The 22,224-nt window shown below is 39.0% G+C and overlaps 2 protein-coding genes across 2 annotated transcripts; both read right to left on the reverse strand.

Annotated features, from left to right (window-relative positions):
* Nucleotides 1-1,687: 1,687 nt before the first annotated feature.
* Nucleotides 1,688-19,237, reverse strand: LOC118741187. Its single transcript, XM_036473065.1, has 3 exons — nt 19,155-19,237; nt 2,100-2,879; nt 1,688-2,010 (listed from the first exon to the last, which is right to left on the reverse strand). The coding sequence occupies exons 1-3, from the start codon at nt 19,210-19,212 to the stop codon at nt 1,838-1,840; spliced, it is 1,011 nt and encodes a 336-aa protein (XP_036328958.1). The 5' UTR covers nt 19,213-19,237; the 3' UTR covers nt 1,688-1,837.
* Nucleotides 6,938-21,597, reverse strand: LOC118741186 (protein chiffon). Its single transcript, XM_036473064.1, has 2 exons — nt 21,509-21,597; nt 6,938-13,840 (listed from the first exon to the last, which is right to left on the reverse strand). The coding sequence occupies exon 2, from the start codon at nt 13,819-13,821 to the stop codon at nt 7,090-7,092; it is 6,732 nt and encodes a 2,243-aa protein (XP_036328957.1). The 5' UTR covers nt 13,822-13,840; nt 21,509-21,597; the 3' UTR covers nt 6,938-7,089.
* Nucleotides 21,598-22,224: the final 627 nt, after the last annotated feature.

Below are 22,224 nucleotides of genomic sequence, written 5' to 3' on the forward strand. Positions count from 1 at the left end.
TTGCCTTTAGCATCACGCATGCCTACCTGAGTTGTCAAACACACCCTGTTTAATACATCTTGGTCCGTAGCTAAAGTTCGAGTTTTGATATTCTAAAGAAAAGTACGATTTTGATAAAATATTACAGATAAGTTTTCAAAAATGCTTACGCATGGAAACAGCATATGGCCCCGATCATGCATCTTGCCCATAATATGTGCTTGGCATCATATAACTACCCGGACTAGACACACCTAGATTAGGATGTAGTTGCCGCCAATCGGATATTTCATTGGCATAGGTTGTTTATTTATTGATCTTTATATTTTATATATAAATCTGAAAAATATATGGCATAATTTATTTGAGACACATTGGAGTGTGTTGACATGAAGGTAGCTATCCGTGAGACATCGTAACTCCCACGACAGTCGGGTCTACGTAACCGGAACGACCCACATTTATATCTGGGCAAGGACTGTCACTCCAGCAACACTCCCCAAAAAAAGGCGACTTGTCTCACACGGAATAGTAAGTCTCTTGTCAGAGAACGTCACTATATTTTTCGACAGCCAGGCGGCATTGAAGCCGTTAGATTCCAAGACAGTAAAGCTCTACCCAGAATTGCAGCGGACGACGGTTAACAGCTGTCAAAATTAAAACTCACGAAGGCATATGGAATGGCTCATAATTGCGGCGGCGGCGTTTTTACCGCCGACGTTTTTCGGTTGATTTAAATTTATTTCTACTTTTACCGCCCAGAGGGGACGGCCAAATTTTGAGTGAGTGTTGATTGTAGTACGCTATTCACTTACCGCCGACAGCTTTACCGTTGTCCGCTGTAATTCTAGGTAGAGCTTAAAGTCGAGAGTATTGTAAAGTTAAAGGTACTACCTCTCTCTGCTAGACACGGGTCGGAAATGCAAATTAGCAAAGTGGATAACTCCCTACTACCAACAATTTCTGTTCTACTAAGGAGAGTTGTAATATACACCACACCCGTAACTAATGACTATGAAACAATCAGGACGACTGTGAGATCCTTATGGCTGGGACTCAACAATAGTTGTACTGAAAAATTATTTACGCGAAAAAAATCCGCAGCAGGGGCTCTTAACGGCGCATTCACAGGGCTCTGTGCTTTTTAAAACAAATCCGACTTCAATTTCCATATACAAATTTAAGATTATCGTTAATTTCTTCATGATCCAATGATCTTTAAAAAAGAATTATAGAATTCGGTTAACGTGGCCCAAAGTTATGCGGTAACATACATACCAAACAAATTTTCCGATGAATTGATAACCTTCTCTTTTTTGTGAAGTTGGTTAAAAAAAGTAAAAAATAACTCGTGCTCATATACCCGTAGTTGGGTGTTTAACGTATATGCCCCGTAGCACCATACACATTCAGCTACCACGTTTATACGCACGCCTGCGCACGCCTAAAGTAACATTTGCAGGAACAAAATTGTAAATATCTTTTTGTTTCCTCTCTCTTAATTGAATTCTCCCTCATTTACTCCTAGTGGAAATCCGGCATAATGATTGTTGACTACAATATGGCTTTCTATAAAAAATCAAGATACATTTCCTATATTTTACTGTATCATCTAAATATAGTCGCAAGAAAAAACTCGTGTTAAAACATGTAAAAAATTATTTTAGGCCAGAAAAACAGTTATTTACACCATAGTTAACGCGCGAAATTAAAAGTTACAAATATTCAGTTTTTATTCAATCAAGTCAATCTGTTTTAAAAAAATCGATAAAAAAATTTGTTTATAGCTAAAAAGCATACAATATGTATGCACATATGTAGTTATATATCTCTTGTCCCTTAAGTTCGTCATAGTCCATTAGTTGGGATCCATTAGGCGCGTACGTATAAGCCAACGTAAATCCGCATGTGAACTCTCGCCGGGAATTTGTTCGCGGAAATGATTCCATTCGCTCTGGTAGTAGTGATATAAGGCGACCGGATCTGTACTGAGCGGACGGCGGCGACGTGTAGTGGTGCAATGTCGTGGTACTGCAAATGGAAGAATTACAAGAATTGAAGGTGAAGCAAAGAATAGTTTTTTTTCTACATAATTCTAAGGAAATCTTTTATTTGCTTACTTATAACTCCCACAGATCGAGCTGTGGCAGAGCTGCCAGCACTCGGGCTTCGTGCTGTTGCACCGCGTTCGTGATTTGGTTGCTTAGCGCGTGCGCGTCCATGACTTGCGTCTCGTGCCACAACGGCTTGTGCCGGTTGCGAATTGCCACCATCTCTTGCCGTTGCGCAGCTGGCCGCCTTGCTTCTTCCTGTTCTGACCTCATTTGAGCCTGTTGCCGGCTGAACTCTTTTCAGACTACGCTCTCTAACTAAAGCTCTTGTTTGCGATACTCTTGTCCTACCACGTTCTGCTGCTTCGTGTTGTGGTCCACGTGATTCTGGGCACTCACCAAAAGGTATGCGATTATCTGATTGCCAAGCTTGCTCACGGCATAAATTCTCCAAATTGCGCGCATTTCTAGATGGCCCAGACTGCGGCGGTTTATGTTGTTGGGATTGATGATTTTTGTTGCTGTTTCGCAACACGCCACCACCCTCTGTGGTGGCTCCAGAGCGCGTATTAGAATAACTGTGAGCAGTTTGAGTTTGTGGCCCTTTTTTCGTTATTGCTGCTCTGGAATCAGGTTGTTGGTGCTGGGCTAATTGGTTTAGCGGGCGCAACACATGTTGATCATGATTACGTGTATAGTTTTCCTTTACAACTCGTTCGCAACGTACATTTTCCTTTCCAACTTTGGCGCGAAAACTGGCAGTTGTGCGCTTGAAGAGGTTCTCAAAATAGTTGTCTTGATTAATGTTAATGCCAAGCGTTGCCTCATATTTGATTAGTTTGCGTAGATCTATGAGGGAGGATTAAAATAAACGTAAAAATTTAAGATAACTGAATTGAAGAAAATTTTATTTGAAATTAAAAAGAAATGCTTAAATTTTGAATTTTAAATTTTACCTGTATTAAATAGCGGAAGCGGAATACAGCATAGTTAGGTTACATACATAAGCAGGGCCGAAGAAAATAAGCAAGAAAAAAGCAATTTTAAGCGCTTAGACAAGCACTAAAACATTAGTAAATATGCACGAAAAACAAGAAAAATTCAAGTACAGTTTAATGTTTTCTATTTTATTCAATTTATTTCTAGGATTAAAAAATTACAATGGACAATTAAGTGTTGCTCGAAATTCTCAAATAATAGAGATCTGAACTGGTCGCTTTAATTTTTTTTTAATATTCGTTATTCTCAATTTGACATAAATTATTTTTACTCTCTTCAATAACGCACAATGCCCTTCCGTAGAGACAAACCTTTGGTAATAAAAACCAAATCTTTTTTTATGCTATTATTTGTAAACATTTCTTTAGGTCGACGATTAAAAAACGCCCAAGAAATACTTACGAAAAATGTATTGAGGCTGATTTTTTTAAGTAGCTTTCTGCTATGGTTTTCTAAAGTTTGTTTTTTTTTTTTGGGGGACGAGCACATGCCCCCCTTATTTTTAACATATCGTCGCTGGAATAATGAAATAGTGTAACATAAAAAGTATAGTTTTGAGAAAAACGAATTGGAAGCTTTTATAAACCATTACAAACCATACAAATACAATTTCGTTTTTCGGGAATAAATTAGTGAGCCAAAGAGATATTTTAGAAAACTAAAGATTTTTCTAATAGATTAAAGGATTGCCTATCCAATGGTGCAATTATCGAATAATAGTGTATGTGGCATTTACACTGTTTCTTTATTCGAGCGACGATATATGCCCGCTCCATTATTTCTTAAGGAAACAGTGAGACAGCAGACTGTAAAATATCAGATGTCAAACCTTTTTTTTCTATTATTTTTTCCACTTTTTTAGTGACATCAGTGCCCTAGGCCGATGAGGAAGGTAGTGTAATAATTTGTACCTAGGACCTACCTAAATATTTTTTCACTTTTAGTACATTATCTAAATTATTTATTATCTTTCTTTTCAACAAAATCGTTTAACTTAAATTCTTATTTTTACTTATTTTATTTTAAAATATTTTTGTTATAATGCTGACTACACACGAGGCAACCGTTGAAGCTACGTGTTGAATCAACATGTTTTTCTTTTTCAATACACACGAGGCAACCGTAGAAGCGTATATTGCGGATAAAGCAGATGTAGAATAAAATAAACGTGTACCATAACCTCGGCTTAAGGCAAATAGACTAAGCTTTGAAGAAAATTGCCACTATTGCGACAAAGAGTGGTCTAATGTGGTGATATCCGGTGAAAACATATTTAATTCGGATGGGCCGGATGGTTGCCACAAGTAGGTGGTACACTGAAGGTGTTGGTACACGTTTATTGCAATCTAAGTCTACATACGCTTTAAACGCTTGCTCCACACGTCTAGTCGACGGATTTTAAATTTAGGATATTCACAAAGTTAGATGGTTTGTTCGACCTTAAATTTTGAAAAATGCATAGTTTCTGGAATATCCCTTGGTGATAAAGTAAATTTTCTCCCAGTACTTCGCTTCACTCCATAATTTTCTCGAAATTCTAAGTAATTTATAATTACCGTTTTAACTCGTAGTATCACTTCCTTCTATCGGCAGAAAAAAAACATTATTCTTGCATCTATTTCAATCAATGGAGTTCCAGAAAAAAAATACAATAAAAAATAAATCAAATATTTTAGCCTTAAAACGTTTATTTAGGCGAAAAACTACCGAAATTACTAACTTTTTCATTGTCACTCAAAAAGATCCTAATTATTTTGTTATAACTTTGGGAAGTTTTCAAATAAAATGTTCATATTAGAGGCAATGAAAGTTGAAAATCGGATGAGATCTTTACGAATTCTTTAAATTTTCTCTACAATTCAGAATACTCGGAAAAATTAGTTTTGCAGGGTAGTATCGCTATAAAACACAGACTGATCATATGACAGTGTTCTCACATAACGAAATTTTTTCCTATGAAAACTGTGTTCTTGGTGAAGTCTTAATACAGGTCTTATAATTATTTGGTGGAGTGTATTCAGACCGTCTGAAAAGTCTAGTTAGTTAGTTACGTATGGCTACTGGCTACCAACTGTCGGCTACTGAGTCTAGTAGCTGAATTTTCTGTGGGAAGTGGTAAGGACCGCCAGGTGAAGGGCAATACCTTACCAGCAACTTACACTTCACCCGGCTGTTCTTACCACCTCACTGACGAATCTCCCTTACTTTAACAAAGACGTGGCCGGCTTATGTAAGCAGGAATTTAGAATGTACATTTGGTATCAGACATACTTCTGAGCCGCTTTACAAAGTAAGTTACGTGTAATGCAGAGCAGTCACTCGGAGTAGTTCGGTGCTTGGAAATAACTTGCGACTGCACGTTATTTTGTAACTGACAACGTCGTGAATGTGTCGTCGGAGGTGTTCATTTTGCGCTTTACTAGTAGATGACATTGGCCATGATGACAATTTTCGTACTAAAAACGGAAAGGAAAGATGGCTTACCTCGTAAGGTGCTGCTTACCTATTTTCCCAGTGGGAGCTTTATAAAGTAAGATTTTCATACAAAATTTTTATTCATTTTCTGAATTTGGGTGTTAGTTAATATTGTTTTAAAGCTCAAATCCAATTTGTTTGTAATTTTAAAAAACCTGCTTACTTTATAAACACTTTTAAAATAATATTTATTAAGATTTTTGGATGTAGTGAGTGTGAGTAACAACAACACAAAAATACACGTTCGTCGCGTTTTTGCAGATTTCACCAGAATCGGAAATGTGTATGCTGTTACAACAACAAACACATCATTGGGTACTGAATTTTACTTACTTTTCAAAACTTTCGTAAAGTAAAAATAGTCAATTTTGTATATATTTTTTAAATTAAATTATAACTTTCGACATTTTTATTTGTTAACTTAAACATTTAGCAGTAGTTTGGTTTTATCAGCTTATCAATGTCTTCAACGTACTTGTACATACATACATACTTAAGAAGTAATGACACAGGTTGCATGATTGTGAAATTGAATAATCAACTTTTGTATCTACATATATGTATATACGAAATGTTGCTGGCGTATGAAAAAAAAGATACATATTTACTTTAAATTACATACATATCGCCGAATTATTTTATAGCAATATAATTTAAGTGTTTTTGTTTTGTATTTAAAGTTAAGTTCATTTATAGTTTTATTTTTATTTTTTATTTTTGTTTTACAGAACATATGAAAATTAGATTTGTTTCGCTTATTTCAGCAACACATACATACATATGCATTTTGCATTCTTTATTTTATTTATTAAATATATACGATTACAACAATACGCTACTTAAACGCTACACTTTACATTACATTTTTATGCGTAGAAAAAAAATTAAAAGAAAAAAATATATAAAAAAAAATCAACAAAAACCATTTTTAATTTCAGCGGCTTTTTCTTTAACTTAAACTTAAACGTTCATAAGCTGAGGATTTACGAAATTCATTTAGGCTAACATTACACACAAAAATAAACGTAAACGCTAACTTTTCTACATCATACTGTACAATGTGGATCGTGGGCTAGTGCGTGGGCAGCTGCAAGTTTGTAGTACTTAGTTTAAATTGTTTCAGTTATCTTTTGATGTTTTTTTTTAATGAACTTATTACAAAATGTAATTTGTAGGTATTGTAATTTTAGACAGAGTAGAATTACATACTTCCTTCTTTGCCACATCTCGTCTACATATTAAAAAAAGCCTTTTTACATTTTGTGTTGGTCGATTTTCTTTAAGATTTTTACTTAAAACATAAAGGTTGCATAACAATTTACACGTACAAAATACAAATAGATGCTTGTTTACTTTAGTACCCCTTGTGAGAGCGATTTTTCATTTCATTTTTATTAAGTTAGTCCGTATAATATATGTAAGTTTTTTTTATTTTTTTTATTTAGTGAAATATGTAACCACAGGGCTGCGGCGTTTGTACACGCAGCAATTCCTCCTCCTCTCTGACTGCCCGCTGCTCGCCTATGGTGTAACATGACTGGCACCGCTTAACGGTCATTGATGTAGACGTATCACCTGTGTCATTCTATCTGCGGTACCGATAGCGGCGGAACGGCGCACGTAGCCGCCTACATGTCACCCGGACTTCCTTCTTTAGAAATTGCGATATCGCTAGAGATTTGACAGCGGCTGTTGCGGCCTCTGCCGCGCAGGTGCTTGATGTGGCATTATTTGGCGCATATTTGGATAAGTCGAATTTGCGTTTAGGCGTTTGATGATTTGCGCATTGATCCTGATGATGATGATGCTGATGATGATGATGGAGGTGGTTGTGGAGTAGATGCTCATCGTCGCATTTATGCTGTGAATTGCTCATATCCAAATCGGTATCCAGTCCATCTGATGATACTGTGAAAATATCCGAATTATCGCCGGCTTTTTCGCTAGGACTTATGCAACTACCCAGGCTGCCATTGAGCAACTGCGGTGTACGTCGCAAGCTGCCACGCAACATTTGCGTTGACGGTGTGGAAGTGGCTCCAGTGTTGTTCGAGTTGGCGCTGTGCGCTGTTAAAGAGTTCGACGTCACGTGCTTTTCCTCGAGCGGACTTGCGTTGGTGCGAAGACGTGTCCGCTTGCGTGCAGGCATGAAATTGCTGTCATCATCCATAATATTGTCCTCATCGTCGCCTGCTGTGGCAACAGCATCCCCGTCTATTTCACCATCTAGTTCGTCTTCTTCATCAGCCTCTAACGCGGCATCTGCGTCGCCCTCAACTGGTGGCACTTCTTCCTCCTCCTCGATTGAATCAGCCATCGTTTCGCCGTCATCTTCTACATCATCTTCGTCGTCGTCGTCATCGTCATCGTCCTCTCCATCCTCCTCCTCCTCTGGTATACTCTCGCCTGCATCCAATTCTGTGTCGTCGTCTGCTTCTCCGCTTCCACCCTCCTCATCGTCGTTATTCTGCATTGTGCGTTTCCCATACAATTTGACTTCTGCATCACTTTCTGGTGGTGTAATAACTCCATTTCCACGCCGCCGTTGTGCATCTTTGCAACGTACTGCGGAGCTATCTGCTTGATCCTCGGCGCCTTCTTTACATTCCCTTGCCGCGTCAGGCTCTTCTTTAATGCCGTTGCTTGCCAATTCGCCAATGTCCTGCAGAAATCGTATTTTTTGTGCCAGCTTTTGTTGTTGGCGCGCTGAACTCTTCTTCTTTTGTACTTTCGGCCAACCAGTGCGATTAGATTTAAGATTCTTCCTCTTGCGGAAATAATTTTGCATCGCTAACGAGCTATACAGCGAGAAACTGGCGCCAGTTTTGCGCTTGTTGCTCACATCTGCCGTTTGTTCGTCTTCAGACGCGTTGACGCCCGTCGTATTCGTAAACAAGTCGTATAGATCAAAGTCGCTGGAGAAACAGTCGGTGGGTGGTGGCGTATTCGAGTCGAAAGGTGCTGTTGAAGCACTTGCATTTCGTTTGGCGTCCGCGATCACGGAGCTAACGCGATGTGAAGCCTTACTCGTAGAAGCCGAAGTCGAAGACGTTAGGCTATTGTTGTTCTTTGCCGTTGACGCGGTGGCTGTCGCTGCGAGTGGCACAGTTTCACTTCCCTCACGAATGGCCAAAGGTAAATCTTCCGCTAAATCATACTCCCTGCCATGCAGTTGAAGATACTTATCAATCTGCCACTCCAGCAGTCGCATATTAGTATGTTTCGTCGCGGCATCAAGTGCCTTCATTGCCGTCGTATCCACTTCGAACTCCAGCACGCCCTTCTTCGAACCAGTCTTTCGTATGGATGGTAAAGCTGAGCCTTGCGCCATCAGTCCACTGTAAGAGTGATGCCGGCGAGCACCAGGCACCGTTGACGCAAAGCCAGCGACATGTTTTACGCGCCTATGACGCTTTGCTGGCGCTGTCGCGGCCGCCAACACACTGGGTGTTTGGCTCCTTCTGTTGGTGGTGCGGCCAGTTGTGTGCAGGAACTTTTGCAAGCCATAATAGCTACGCGGCGGTCTGCCCAGTGGCGACTTGACAGGCTGGCGGCCGCCCCGCATGCTCTTTCGTGATTTTGGCGCTACTGGCGGCGAGTGGTCATATTTGTTTTGGCCGCGACGCATGCGCTTAACATTCTCTGAGATTTCCGTTGTAAAACGTAGTTCTTCGACGGGTGTGGCAGCTGCTGAACGCGTATGTCGCAAAACTGCTGGCAAATCAGCACTCGTCGTCGTTGACGCTTTTAGACTTTCTCCTGGATCTGCCGCCGTCGTTGCTGCTGTCGGAGTGGCTTGCTTTTCTGTCGTAGCTGTTGTTGAATTTATGGCGATTGTCGTGGTCCCCGCTGTTTCAGCAACAGACAATGGCGTATGCGTAGGAGTTGTGGACGGCTCGTCGGTTTCTGAATTTGGTTTACTTTGCGAATCTTGCCGCTGCTTTATAATACAGCTAACCAAGGCAAGCGTTGAAGCATGTTCGCGTGGTGATTTTCGCGGCGGAAGCTCTAAATTCAGGAAAGCGGCAGCGGCTTTGTTCAGATGCTTGTTGAGGTATCTGTTCTTGCTGGTTTTAGTTGTGGCCGTGCTGCTGGCACAACTCGTACTGCTCGTTGTGCTATGTGTCGAGCCGGCGCGCTGTCGATCGCGTGTTGGCTCTTGAGCTGGTGTACTGGCTTTACTATCACATTGCAATTGGTTGGAGCTATCGCCCATCTGGGCGCTGGCTTGGGCGGCTTGTCGCTTCTGCAATTCCTGCTGCTCCTGGCGGTAACGTTGCAAAATCTGCAGCTTTTTGTGTTTATGCTTGTACTGCATTGCGGCAGAGGCGGCGCTGGAATGCGTTGTAGCTTGCTCCGACTGCACATCGCCGGCACTTTGGTTAGCACTTGTGCCCACAGCATTTGCGATATTGTTCGAATTTCCGCTGCTTGAGTCCCTCGATTTGGTAGCCCCCGCCTGTGAATCCTCAAATGGCTCTGTTTTTACTTTGCATGCATTTTGTGCTTTTGAAAAGCCCTTTGTTACTTTCTTTGATGAAATATCGGCGCTCCTTTGCTTTTCGCATAGCTTACAGCACACACCGGTGTCTATGGTGCTCACAAATGGTATTGGCCCCAGTTCATATGGCAACTTGCGATAGTTCGTTGAACCATAATATTCGAAAAAACGTTCCGAACAGCTATCTTGCCTCGTGAAAACGTTATACCAAATATCGGACACAGGTATGCGTTCAAAGGAGTATCTCATGCGCTTTATTTTTTCGCTGCTAGCGTAATCAAAGCTTGCTAGGGTTGTGGACCTTTGCTTCGGGGATGATGTAGTTGGAGTAACACAGGCTGCAACTGAAGGTTTGCTACTTTTACTGTTGTTGGCAGGGGCAGTAATAATCAGCTGTTTCGCATTTGTTTGCACCTCGTTGCACTTTTTTCGCTTACCTCCTTTGCCTGTATCTTCCGTGCTCTTAATTGCCGAGTTATCGCTACACTCCTTACTAGCTAACATAGCCAGCTTGGCTTTTTGTTCTTCACGTTGTGCAGCCCGTTGTTTTCGCGAGACGGCACCCCTGCGACCACTCTGCCAAATGGCTGAAAAGCTTTCAAACGAAACGGATTTGCGCCGGCTGCTCTTGCAATGTACATAGTCTTCATCCTTCTCGTCATCATTATCAACCTCTTCATCATCATCGTCGTCGTCGTCTTCATCATCGTCATCCAAATTCACACAGAAATTCTTGCCTAAACCTGCGTCGCCATCAACCGCCGTCTTCTCTTTATTGACGAAAGTACTTCCATCATCGTCTTCTCCACCTTTCTTATCTTTACTTTCGCTCTCAAAATTTTTCACATCTCTACTTTTTTTATCATTTCCAGCATCCCCCATCCGATCCTCCATTTTTACAACTGCCACACGTTTACGGCCCTGCTGCTTCGGTGCTGCTATTGCTGCCGTCGGCAAGAGCTTTGTCGTCACTTCGTTGGCATACGACTTTTTGCTTGTATTTCCCAATAATTCATTGGCCGCTGCCATTTGTCGACAGTTATGCTTTGCTGCTTCCACGGCTGCTCGTAGTAATCGACTGCTTGTGGTTGCTGCCGTCACAATAGCGGTGGCGGTGCGGCTGCTTTTACGTGTTGCCTCGGGTAATGTAATAGCGGCTAGTGCAGCTGCAGCGGCGTTTGCCTTGGCGGCTGCTGCTGACATAGCATACCTCGCTGTGTCGGTGACGTTACCTATTGTCGGCTTCGTAGACGCATTATTGCGTGATACTTGCTTGTCCTTTAGTTGTATCTCTGGCTGGATGGGGGCGTTTCGAAAGCGCTGCTTAGAGGCAGCGGTCGTCTGGCTTTTTCGTCGCTTTGCAGTGACAGTTGCGCGTTTTGCCGCATGTTTTCCCTCCGCCGATTTGCCATCATCATTTGCTGTGGTTGCAGATAACTCTACATCCATAGGACCATCGCTGGTGCTATCTAGGCTTATTGATGAGAAACTAGCGCGCGCATTGTCGGATGTGGTTTGGCGGTCGACATCGGTGGGCAGTTCACTAGATGTGCGCTGCTTAGGGAACATAAAACTCTCGGCTTCGCCATTTAATCGGTGCAGTTCGGTTGCACGTACTTTCTTGAATTTTACAATGAGCGAAGGCGATGCAGTCACAGCTTGGTCACCACCAGAGGGTAGGTCACCGCGTGGCTTACGTACGGGTGTACACACCGTGTCCGGTGTGCCCACAACTTTATACAACGAGGAAGGCGGCAGCATAGCGCGTATAGGCGGTGAGACCGCAGCCGCCGACGTCGGTTTTCGGCGTATTGGCGCTGTCGCAGAAGCCGCCGCCACTGCCGGCGCAGTGGTGATCGGAGTGGGCTTTGTTGCACTTGTAGCTGTCGCCGTTGTGCAAGTCTCGATGCGTTGCAGCTCCAACATGCTGGATGTTGTGGTAGTGGTGAGTGCCAATTGCTGTTTTAGTGGACTTGTTTGTGACTTCACTGCTGTTGCTGTGGCCTTAGGCGACTTAGAAAGACGTAGGTTTTGGAACTTTTCCGACGAATGCTTGCCCTTCGTGCTGCGTTTCGATTTCTCGCGTAGAGTAGGTGAAGGTGTCTGTATCACGCCACGTGACATTCGGCGTTTATCTTCCATAAGCTCCAACACTTCCGGCACACACATCAATGGCTCTGAACCTTCAAGTGGATCGGGCTCATTTTCATCCGCAACTACCTCGATATTTTCAACTTCCATCTCTTCTAAATCAATCTTTTTATCCTCGTTGAGAAATTTGCTCACGTCGGCTGAGGTGTGTATGAGCGAGTCCAAGGCAATAAAGTTTTGCGAATTCTTGGCAAAATATTCGTGATCTTTTGTTTTCAGATGAATGGTGAGTGTATCGTATTCGATTTTACAGATCTCACAGACGCCGCATTGCTTCTCGCTGGACTCTTTTACTTGCTTACAGCCGGCTGTTACAGCGCCCGCAGCGGCACCAGCGTGCGAATTACGTTGACTGCTTTTCACTGTCGCAGCCGAATCTGCCGCGCCCGCGCCACCACCACCACCACCACCTTTTCTCAACGTCTGCACCGGCCTTTGATGCTGGGATGAGCGTGAACGAGATTTCCGTGTCATTTTCTGTTCTTCGTTACCTCTAGCTTTTGCTTTTTCCTTTACTCTCTCCTGAGTCACAGCAGAGACTTCTGCGCTTGGTGCGATTTTCTTTTTCGGCGAAAGTCGAAAGGCGCCGTCCTCACGTGTTAGTTCTATTTTCGGCCACTCAGTGCCGGAAGATTTTCGAAACAGTTGGTAATAGGGACGGTAATTGCGTTTGATCGCTTCGATTTTTATGAATCCACCTCCTTTAAGATCTATGGGATTGATTGAGTTGCGACCTTTACCCAATAACTTCTGTTGATCGTGGCGTGAATGTCCACCCAAGTAATCCTTCAACTCGTGCTGCACCTTCTTGAAGAAGTGCAAAGCGTATTCCGTTTGCCAAACAATATAAGGACTCTGCGTTGAGATAACTGGCGACTGTTTGCCGACGTCTTTTAAACTTACTGCTGGTGCTGCTGGTGAATTTGGCGGCTCGCTACCGCTAACAACATTAACATTGATTGCGTTGGTGGTGCTGGCGCGACGTACACGATTTAAAATCGCATTGGCACGCGTTTGACGTGTATTGATTTTTCTGGTTGATCCAGTCGGAGTATTACTACCAACACAAGCATTATTTTTACCATCCTGCGTATCGAATGTGTATGGAGTTTGTGGCGTATTTGGAGTGCCTGGTGTTTGGGGTGTACCAGGACGGCTGCTAAGCGAATTATTATTATTGTTGTTGTTATTATTATTATTATTATTATTGTTGCTATTATTGGCAACAATCGGTGGTAATATCGCCTTATCGGTAATGAAATGTGTAACACTTGATGTTAGAAAAAATTCGAGCGCACCGCCAAGTGTGCGTATCTGCTCCTCAATTCGTTTGGTAAGCTGATGATCGCAAATGTCCAAATAGAATTTGAAATGGCACAATGGTTTCTTGCATTTAATTACTTTGACAGTAGCGCGACGTTGCGGCACAGGCGGAGATTTGCCGAGACCGGCAACGGCTGCTTCAGATCCTTCTGCTGTTGTGGCTTTTGTTGTTACACTTGGAGTCGATTGTAGTGATTGTTGGCGCTGTTGCTGATGCTGTTGACGGTGCTGCTCACGACTTTGGGATTGCTGTTGCTGTTGCTGTCGTTGTTGCTGCTGTTGCTGACTGATGCTAATTTTTTCTTTGAGTTTGCTTTTGTATATTTCCGATTGTGATTGCATACCTTTAGGTGCAGATTAACTGTTCCGACATTTATGCACAATTTTAAACGAATTTGTTGTTTGAAACCGAGTTGTGTTGTTATCGTTGTTGCAGCGGCAGGGTAGATTAAGCATATGAACGATTGGCGCACACACCAAGAAGTAGAAGAATAAAACAGATAAAAAAAGTGGTTTTGAATTTCAAGGAATTTTATTTCGAGCTTAGAAAGTTTAGCTTATTTAATTTAAGTTTTAGTCTAAGCGTACGTATAAAACATCAGACAGCAAGATGCAAAGGTTAAATGAACAATGGTTGAATGAATAAATAAAATAAAGCATTGGCTGGATTTGCCAGGAAAGCAAATAATGAAGTTGTGTATCTAGGAGTACGGTAAATAATGAACTAAAAAAAAAAATCAGAATTATGTGTATGCACATTAGGGTGTCCCATTTTTTTTTTTTTTGCGAAAATATGCGTACTATCATTTCGTTTTTCGTTTTGATCTAAAGATTTGCGTGCTTCCGCTTAATAAGAATGTGATTCGATCCCAGGGTGCAGCAACATGCAAAAATTATAGAAAACGCATACATATTTTTACAACAGCTCAAACCTAAGCGTTTGTCTTCCGGCGTAAAATCGTAGGCGTCTCTATTTGTGTGGCTTGCGGAGGCAGATTAAACATTTGAGAAGCTCGACCAAACACTGAACAAAACATTCATACTCAAAACATGTAATTTTTAGAAAAAAAAAAATACAACCGACATCAATGCTCATATAAAAATTTATGCATACCATTAAATTCTGCATGATCCAATGATCAGAACTAAACCAAATTAGTATGGGACCATGCTTGAGGTACCATGTGGTCCAAAGTTATACGACAACATACATGCCCTTATTTCTGAAATACCCTAATTCACATACCCTACTACACAAGAAATTGTAGATATTGAAAATTTATTATATTTAAAATCGTAAGCGCACGCCCGGAAAAGCCCCCAAATAAAAGAGGATTTTTAAAATTGGTGCGGGTCGGTCCCATTGTCGATACATCGAAATATAAAATAGGTGAAAATATGTATGTATGTATATATTTATGTACGAATAACTAATTTAACAAAGCTTACGCTATCAAACCCTTTTGATGCCCTAAAAGGGAGGAAAACCGCAATATGCATTTTCTATAAGCTTTGTAGAGAATTTAATGCAATAATCATTGTATCTACTACATAATACACATGCACATATGAAGTTCATACATATGTATGTATATGCACTCATATGGTCATAACAATAGGTACAATATTCAAAATATTTTTTGCAATTTATGTTTATTTATTTATTTCTAATAGCTTTAATTTAAAAAGTTGTTAGAACCACAATAGAAACCCCTTGAAAAAGAGTTTCAAAGTTTGCAGAAAATTTACAAAAATTAATCAAACTTCCAAAAATTTTCATCAAAGTTTCAAACTTTTTATTCAGAATTTTTTAAAGTACGAACCAAATATGTATATTTTTGCATGGAGGAAAATGCGCCACATCCTCGACCAAAAAATCTAAAAAATCAACGGTAATTTTTATTATACTAAATTTGAATGGGCTACTACAAAACTGCATACCCCAAAACTTTTTAAAAATTCTGAATAAAAAGTTTGGAATTTTGATGAACATTTTATGCAGTTTAAATAATTTGTGTGAACTTTGTGCAAACTTTCACTTATGTGGTTTCTGTTGTGGACCGAACTATTTTTTTAAATGAAAATTATTAAAAATAAATAAATGAACATAAATTGCAACCAATAACATTGTACCCATTAGTATGACCATGAGTGTATGTATTTAGTCAATGCACTTGCATTCACACATACAATTATCAAATGTAAGCATTAATGCAATTAAATGAACATACACATGTACAGTATGCGAAATCCACTTTCGTACACCTCACATCATATCACAACAATTTTGCTCTTTGCACCTATTTATGGAAAAGTTTAATAATTATTTACGTAGTTAAGAGTACATACATATCAATGTTTTACAGGAGTGTATAGTATACCTGAACTACATTGAGTTATTGTAAACTAGACTTAAGGCGTTTTGGGTTTATAAAAGATATGAGTATAGTTCTTAAGGCATGATCGCTCAATAATAAAGGAACATTTATAGCGGCAGGCGCTAAAAGTGTTGTTTATTTTAACATATTTATTTTAAAATTATAAAAATTCTGCAAATTTTTACTAATCAAATTTTTCTGAATTTTATTAAGTGAGTATAGCCCATTAAATTGTAATATAATAAAGTGCAAGTGTGAAGTTACTAAAAAAACGCGTTGACTTTTGGCCAAACAAAGTTTGTTTGTACATATATGTTCGACAATTTTTTTGTTTGTATGCAAGAAAATAATAACAAAATCAGTAAAAAAAACAAAATTATCAAAAATAAACGCGAATTTTTTGCCACTTGAAACTAGCATTTTATTAAGCTAGTATTTAATGGCCTTTAAAACTGCGTTCTTAGAAATTTTCTAAACATTCTTAATAAAAAGTTTGTTGTTGTAAAATTTTTTTAATTTTTCTGCAAAGTCGGTATTTTGTCAGATAATGGGCAGAAGTTTTATAAAAAAAAAGTAAGAAACATTAAAAAAACAAAAGAAAAATTTGCCAAATCTGGTACAGTGACTCAAACAAGAAACAAGGTGTTGGATTTTTTTTTTAATTCACAATGTTTTTCAAGTAAAATTGTTTTGCTATTTTGCTATAAAAAGGTTTACTATGCTTTAACCAAAATCAAATACCGTAGACCGTGTCAGCTGAAACGATCTATCTAAAAGCATAAACAGACGGCAGCGTTGATCCGGATCGACTCGGGAATTAACTGCAGTTGATCCGGATTAAGTCCGAGTTAATCCGGATCAACGCTGCCGCTGTCTGTTTAAGCTTTTATGGAATTCTCGTGTTGACGAAAACTCACCACCGCATAACGGTGACGTTGTTGTTGCTTCTCTCTCGCTCTATCAACAGCAATTGCATATGTTGATACGGAGGCAGGTACGGAAAGGCGCTCCGTGGGTGGCTGGTTGAGCTTTAATATAGAAAGGTCCTATCTCACTATAATACAAAGGTGTTATCGGCTGGCAACTTCTCGCTCTAATTCCGCCATATTGACTGCCTTAGGTGAAATCGTGTTGATACTTTAGAAATTCTTTGTCTAATAATATAGTTGAATGTTTTTTTTTTCTCATTGTACACATTTGGTTTTCTTAAAAAGGTATTTAATCTTATTTTATTTCATTTCATTACGAATATACTATGAAAAAAGCAAATTTTGTTTAGAAGAAAATAAGAAATTTTATATTTTTCCTTTCCCCCAAATGGGGATTAATTTCTTCCCGTTTTTCTTCTCATTCTACTGAGCTAAGGCAGTATCAAATCGAGCTGTCACAACTGATACCAGCTTGTATTATTGCATCATGCTATCTCACATGGTTGCTGATATGGAAAAAAAAGCCAAAACTAGCTAAAAATTTCAACCCTGTTCCCGCCCATCCCGAATTTTAAGCCCCGAACGTTTTTCAGAATTGTATGCGGGTCCCGACCTTTATCACTGAATTTAACTCGCCTGACTTCAAAATCAATATTAAGTAATAAAAAATTTGACATTTTCGTACTATTGTTTTTTTTTTGCTTTGCTTTTCGTTTTCATGTCAATAAAGATAAAAAAAGTGCTGATTCCATAAAAAGTATTTAAGGAAGATTTTCTGCATTTGCGGATTTTATCGGGAGTGTCGAGAAAGGATTTTGGTCCCGTCCCGCCTGCAAAATTTTTAAATACCTTCCCTATAACGCCTATCCCGGCCATTCTGAAAACAGTAGCGTGGTTTCCGCGTGTCCCAATATCCGGCGCCCATCTCTAGTTTGGATTATGTACAGTATCGGTCATATCTATAGCACGTCATTTCAAAGTGATATTGTGTGCCACTTATGTTTATTTAAGAATTTTCAATTAAAATATAGTTCATTCTCAGACAAACCCGATACAAACCCAACTACAAAAAAGTGCAACAAACTTTCACATAAATTTCAAACTTTTTTCTCGGAAGTGTTAGAATTTTTTTGAGTACACAGTTTTTTAGCCCCTTCAATTTTAGTCTGATAATGTGCAAATTTGAAGTGACTACGAATTACCGTTCATTTTTTTAATTTTTTTTGTCGCATTGGCTTCCATATAATGAATAAATTCAATTTATTTGTATATGGAAGAAATCCGCACCCCCTTTGGCGAAAAAAATTCTAAAAAATCAACGGTAACTTTAGGCCTGGCTGGCTGGGTTAAGCCGAGTTCAAACTATCAAAATATTAAAATTGTAGGCGAAATACATGAAAACAGACTCACTCATTTGTATAGCGGTACAATCATACATAGATATAAATAAGCGAAATATTCATACGTAAGATTAAAATTATGCACAAGAAAATTAACAAACGCAATTTGAGCTGCGAGTTTACTTGCATAGGGCAATTTGGTCGGGCAACTCATGAAGCACCTAACAAATTCGCGATCGTATCAAAGTGAAAAAAAAAATTATAGTTTAAAAAACTAAAACCTCCCTATTATAATTGCTGCATCTTTTAGGCGCATCAATATTAGATAGTTATGTACATCCCGAGCTAATAAAAGGAAGGTAATAAAAAAAAAATTACCGACGTTTTATATCTGCTTAAAGAAAAAACTGTGTTGCAATTCAAAACAGCTAAACTACGAAGCGGTTTTAAACTCGCACTGAAAAACTGGTCAGTAGTTTAAACTGAGTTTAACTAAACTTCGTCTAAACTGGGTTTAAACCAGCACTGAAGCACTAGCCCTTAATCTATTGAACAAATCGCTATTTAGGCATAAACTACTCAAACGCATGAAAAGTATATTATTTATTTGATATTTATTTATTTATTGCATCGCAGCATTACGTGGCTAACGAAATAAAAATTAAAAATATTGTTTGCGAGCAGCGGAACGGGAACATAACAAAATGCAAACACCAGAAAACATATGCAGATAAGAAAATTACCGATAAAGGCAGGTGCAATGAAATAATTATATTGAAAAGAACCAATACAAATACATACAAATCACAAAGCATAAACAATTTGCCATAAACGGCAGCGAACATATCATCAGCTAATTTGGTATATTTTTTTTCTATTGACCTAGCAGTATTTTTTCCATAATTCCACAACATTTCGTCAGTAGATTTGTATTGCTGTGGCGTTTTTTTGCTTACGTCAATTTTTAAAAGAGTAGATCCATATGCATAGTGGAACTAAAATTAACGTACAATTTCATTACGGCATACCTTGTTCCTTTGTGTTTTGGCTGTACAACAAAGCTGTGAGATGTGACACAGGTAACATTTGCGCGCACTTAAGGAGCAACTTTAGAACTCATAGCGATTACCTACTCATCCAGTTCCTTTTAATTTCGTTTTTCGTTTAAACTGCTCATGTGTCGATTGGATTGCGACAACACCGCAGCTGTCGTTTCAATACGAAGCCGGTATTTCTTCGTCTGTGTATGAATTTTATTGTTAGACGACTTGTTTATTTCTTCGTTTGCTCTTTACTCCAACAAGAAAGTTTTATTCATCCTTCCTGGAAATGTTTCATCATTTCATATACTAAATGTGCCTTTTTTCCTTGTACTATGTGTGCAAGCCGATGTACGAATATACTATGTACATATGCCTGTGTATTAATATGTAATTCAGAACACTATTCTACACAGATGTTGGAGAACATAAAAACACGGCATCCATCCACCTTCCTTCTGCATTTTCCCTTCTACTCTTCGTGCTTTATGCTTATTGTGCATAGATGTACATATGTACATGCTATGTACAGACATGCATATAATCAGTATATGCACAGATGAACGAGAACTACCCCACAATCCCGTAGTTGTGTACATATTTATTTCTGTACATTGTGTATTTTCAAAGGGCAAATACCCAACAACGTATCAGCCTAAAAACTCAGTCAATAAACATTCATTTCGCTAGTTTGGTTTCAATTCTTTTCAGCAAGGCGATCATATAGCAAACACAAAATTATCTTTAGCGATAACATGAGCGATTTCCATGATAACAGGCAACATATTTTTTTTTTAAATTAAAATGTATTCTAAATCTATTCAGTAAAATAACTGCTTTTAGCAACGCCTTTTCCTTATAAAGATCTAGCGATGGACCACGATGTGCTTTTAATTTTATTTAGGCGCATAATTTGTGTAGAAAAAGCTTTGGCACACGCTTTTACCGGCAAAACCTGTAGTAGTTCGAAGCTTATTTCTTATTGAATAAATTAAGAAATCTTTCTATGGAGCAAGGGGCCCAAAACGTGGTGTTGAAAGTAGAATAGGTCTCAAAAGAGAACGTCAAAAAGTGTAAGCAAACAGCAAATAGCGTAGTCAAAAAAAAAAAAAAACTAAATGCTGCCTACCTATGTAAATGCATAAACTTAAGCTTAAACTAATAACTTATTAAATGTATAGTACATTTAGTCGCAACCGAATTCCTTTAAAAATTATATAAAAATTGCTCTAAAATAAACGTAAATTAATGTGTAAATACAAAAGTAACACACCACTGCCGAACGATAACACCACATTTCAACACAACAATAAAAGAAGGTGAAAAATAAAGAATTGTCAAAAAGCAGTCGCGATGGAACGAAACGGCAAAAACAGTTGTAAAAAAAAAACATTAAATAATTGATATAACAAAAAGTAAGCATACATTGGTAAAGGCAAATAAGTAGACAAAGTTAGCAGCCGTACAGGCAAGAAATAGCGGCGATGTGGCCTACAAAACAAATGAATTTCATTTTGGTGGAGGCTTATGGTATTGCCTCGCCGCCCCGCATTCTGGTTCCATGGTAGTGCAGATATCGCTGCTGTGGTCGTCGCCATTGCCATCCCAACACAAATACCGGACTCGGTAACACACAGCCAGCACTTTTCTACAACTAATCGCAGCTACAGTTTGTTGCTATTGCTTTTACTTATGCCTTTGCCAGCACTCCCGGCCTGTGGTACCGCGGTCGTCGTCGTCGTCGTCGTTTGGTCGTTTGCTCTGTCTGTCGACTAGTACATACTATGTGCATATGTACATACAATTCATGTTTGTTTTGCATTTTAGATGTATGTACTTATATGCTCGATTTTCTACTCGCTGCCTGTTATGCACAATATCTGTTCGCTTCGTAGTCATACCACAAAGTTACATATGCGTATACATGTATTTTTACTTGAAAAACGTAATAAAATGCATTTAGAAACTGAAATCGACCTAAGGACAGAGCCACCGGGTACATGGGATTTTGTTAGAGTACTCATAGGAAGAGCTGACGACTAAGACCATGGCAACAATAAAAAGCTTTGGATACACAGGCATATATACATAAATAAATTGTTGAATGAAACATAAAGCGATTTTCAACATTTTTAGAAGAAACTATTAGAATTTAAAACTAATATGTACAAAATAGTAAATGCATGGCGTGTGGGAAATGTTAAATGTGTATATGATAGCAATATGATCGTAAACAACCTAAGAAATGTATTTTATATTTATGTACATGCATACATACGGGGTATATGGCATGCAAACAAATATAGTATATTTTGTATATATAGTATATCATTGTTGTTTACCTTTCATGAATTCCTTGAGCTGCTCGGCAGATATGTTTCTGTAACCCAATTCATTTAAATAGTCCAAAATGGCGCGTGCATCCAATGGCAAATGAGACATTTTCCGAATAGCAGCGACAGCAGTAAAAACATCGGAGACCCTCCACTATGGCAAAAGATGTCGAAGTATGAATAAAATTTGCTGGAATTGTATGTATTTTTTCACTTAGCTCACTTGGTGCTGTGGCTATTTAACTTTTGTTGTCTTTAGTTATTGAATTTCGTTTTTCTAAGCGTTCGAATTATCTTCTCCTATGTACATATGTATGTATGTTTCTCTCAGTTTTACACTTTGTTCTCCACTTTCGCTATATTTCTACTGGTGCACCTTCATACATATGTAGGTATATACGATTATAAGGTCCCAATTTAACACTTTTTCATCATGATTCTCAGGCGGCCATTATAAAGCGACGTTCGCCAACTCGCGTTTCTACAACACAAAACATTAAAAAATTATCCAACAAATGCAATACAGAACAATAATCTCACGAAAGCGCACCAACTCACACACAAATTGGAAAAGCAAACGACGACAAAAAACCAAACCCAAACGCTATGCTTAGCTACTTGCCCTCGTCGTTTCCTTCGTTTTTTCAGCTTTTATGCAACTTTAAACTTACTTTTCACACCGATTTCACTTGCTTTAGTGGAACTGTACTTTACTGAATACTTTT

Source organism: Rhagoletis pomonella, unplaced genomic scaffold (assembly GCF_013731165.1).
Source record: "Rhagoletis pomonella isolate Grant_MI unplaced genomic scaffold, Rhpom_1.0 Rhpom_scaffold_00006, whole genome shotgun sequence".
NCBI lineage: Eukaryota > Metazoa > Arthropoda > Insecta > Diptera > Tephritidae > Rhagoletis > Rhagoletis pomonella.

Coding starts and splice junctions, on each gene's coding strand:
- LOC118741186 (XM_036473064.1), bottom strand. CDS start 13,821: ATGCAATCACAATCGGAAATATACAAAAGCAAACTCAAAGAAAAAATT.
- LOC118741187 (XM_036473065.1), bottom strand. CDS start 19,212: ATGTTACCTGTGTCACATCTCACAGCTTTGTTGTACAGCCAAAACACA. Junction 2,880..19,154: donor CCAAAACACAAAGGAACAAG/GTATGCCGTAAT, acceptor CCTCCCTCATAG/ATCTACGCAAACTAATCAAA. Junction 2,011..2,099: donor TCGATCTGTGGGAGTTATAA/GTAAGCAAATAA, acceptor TTCCATTTGCAG/TACCACGACATTGCACCACT.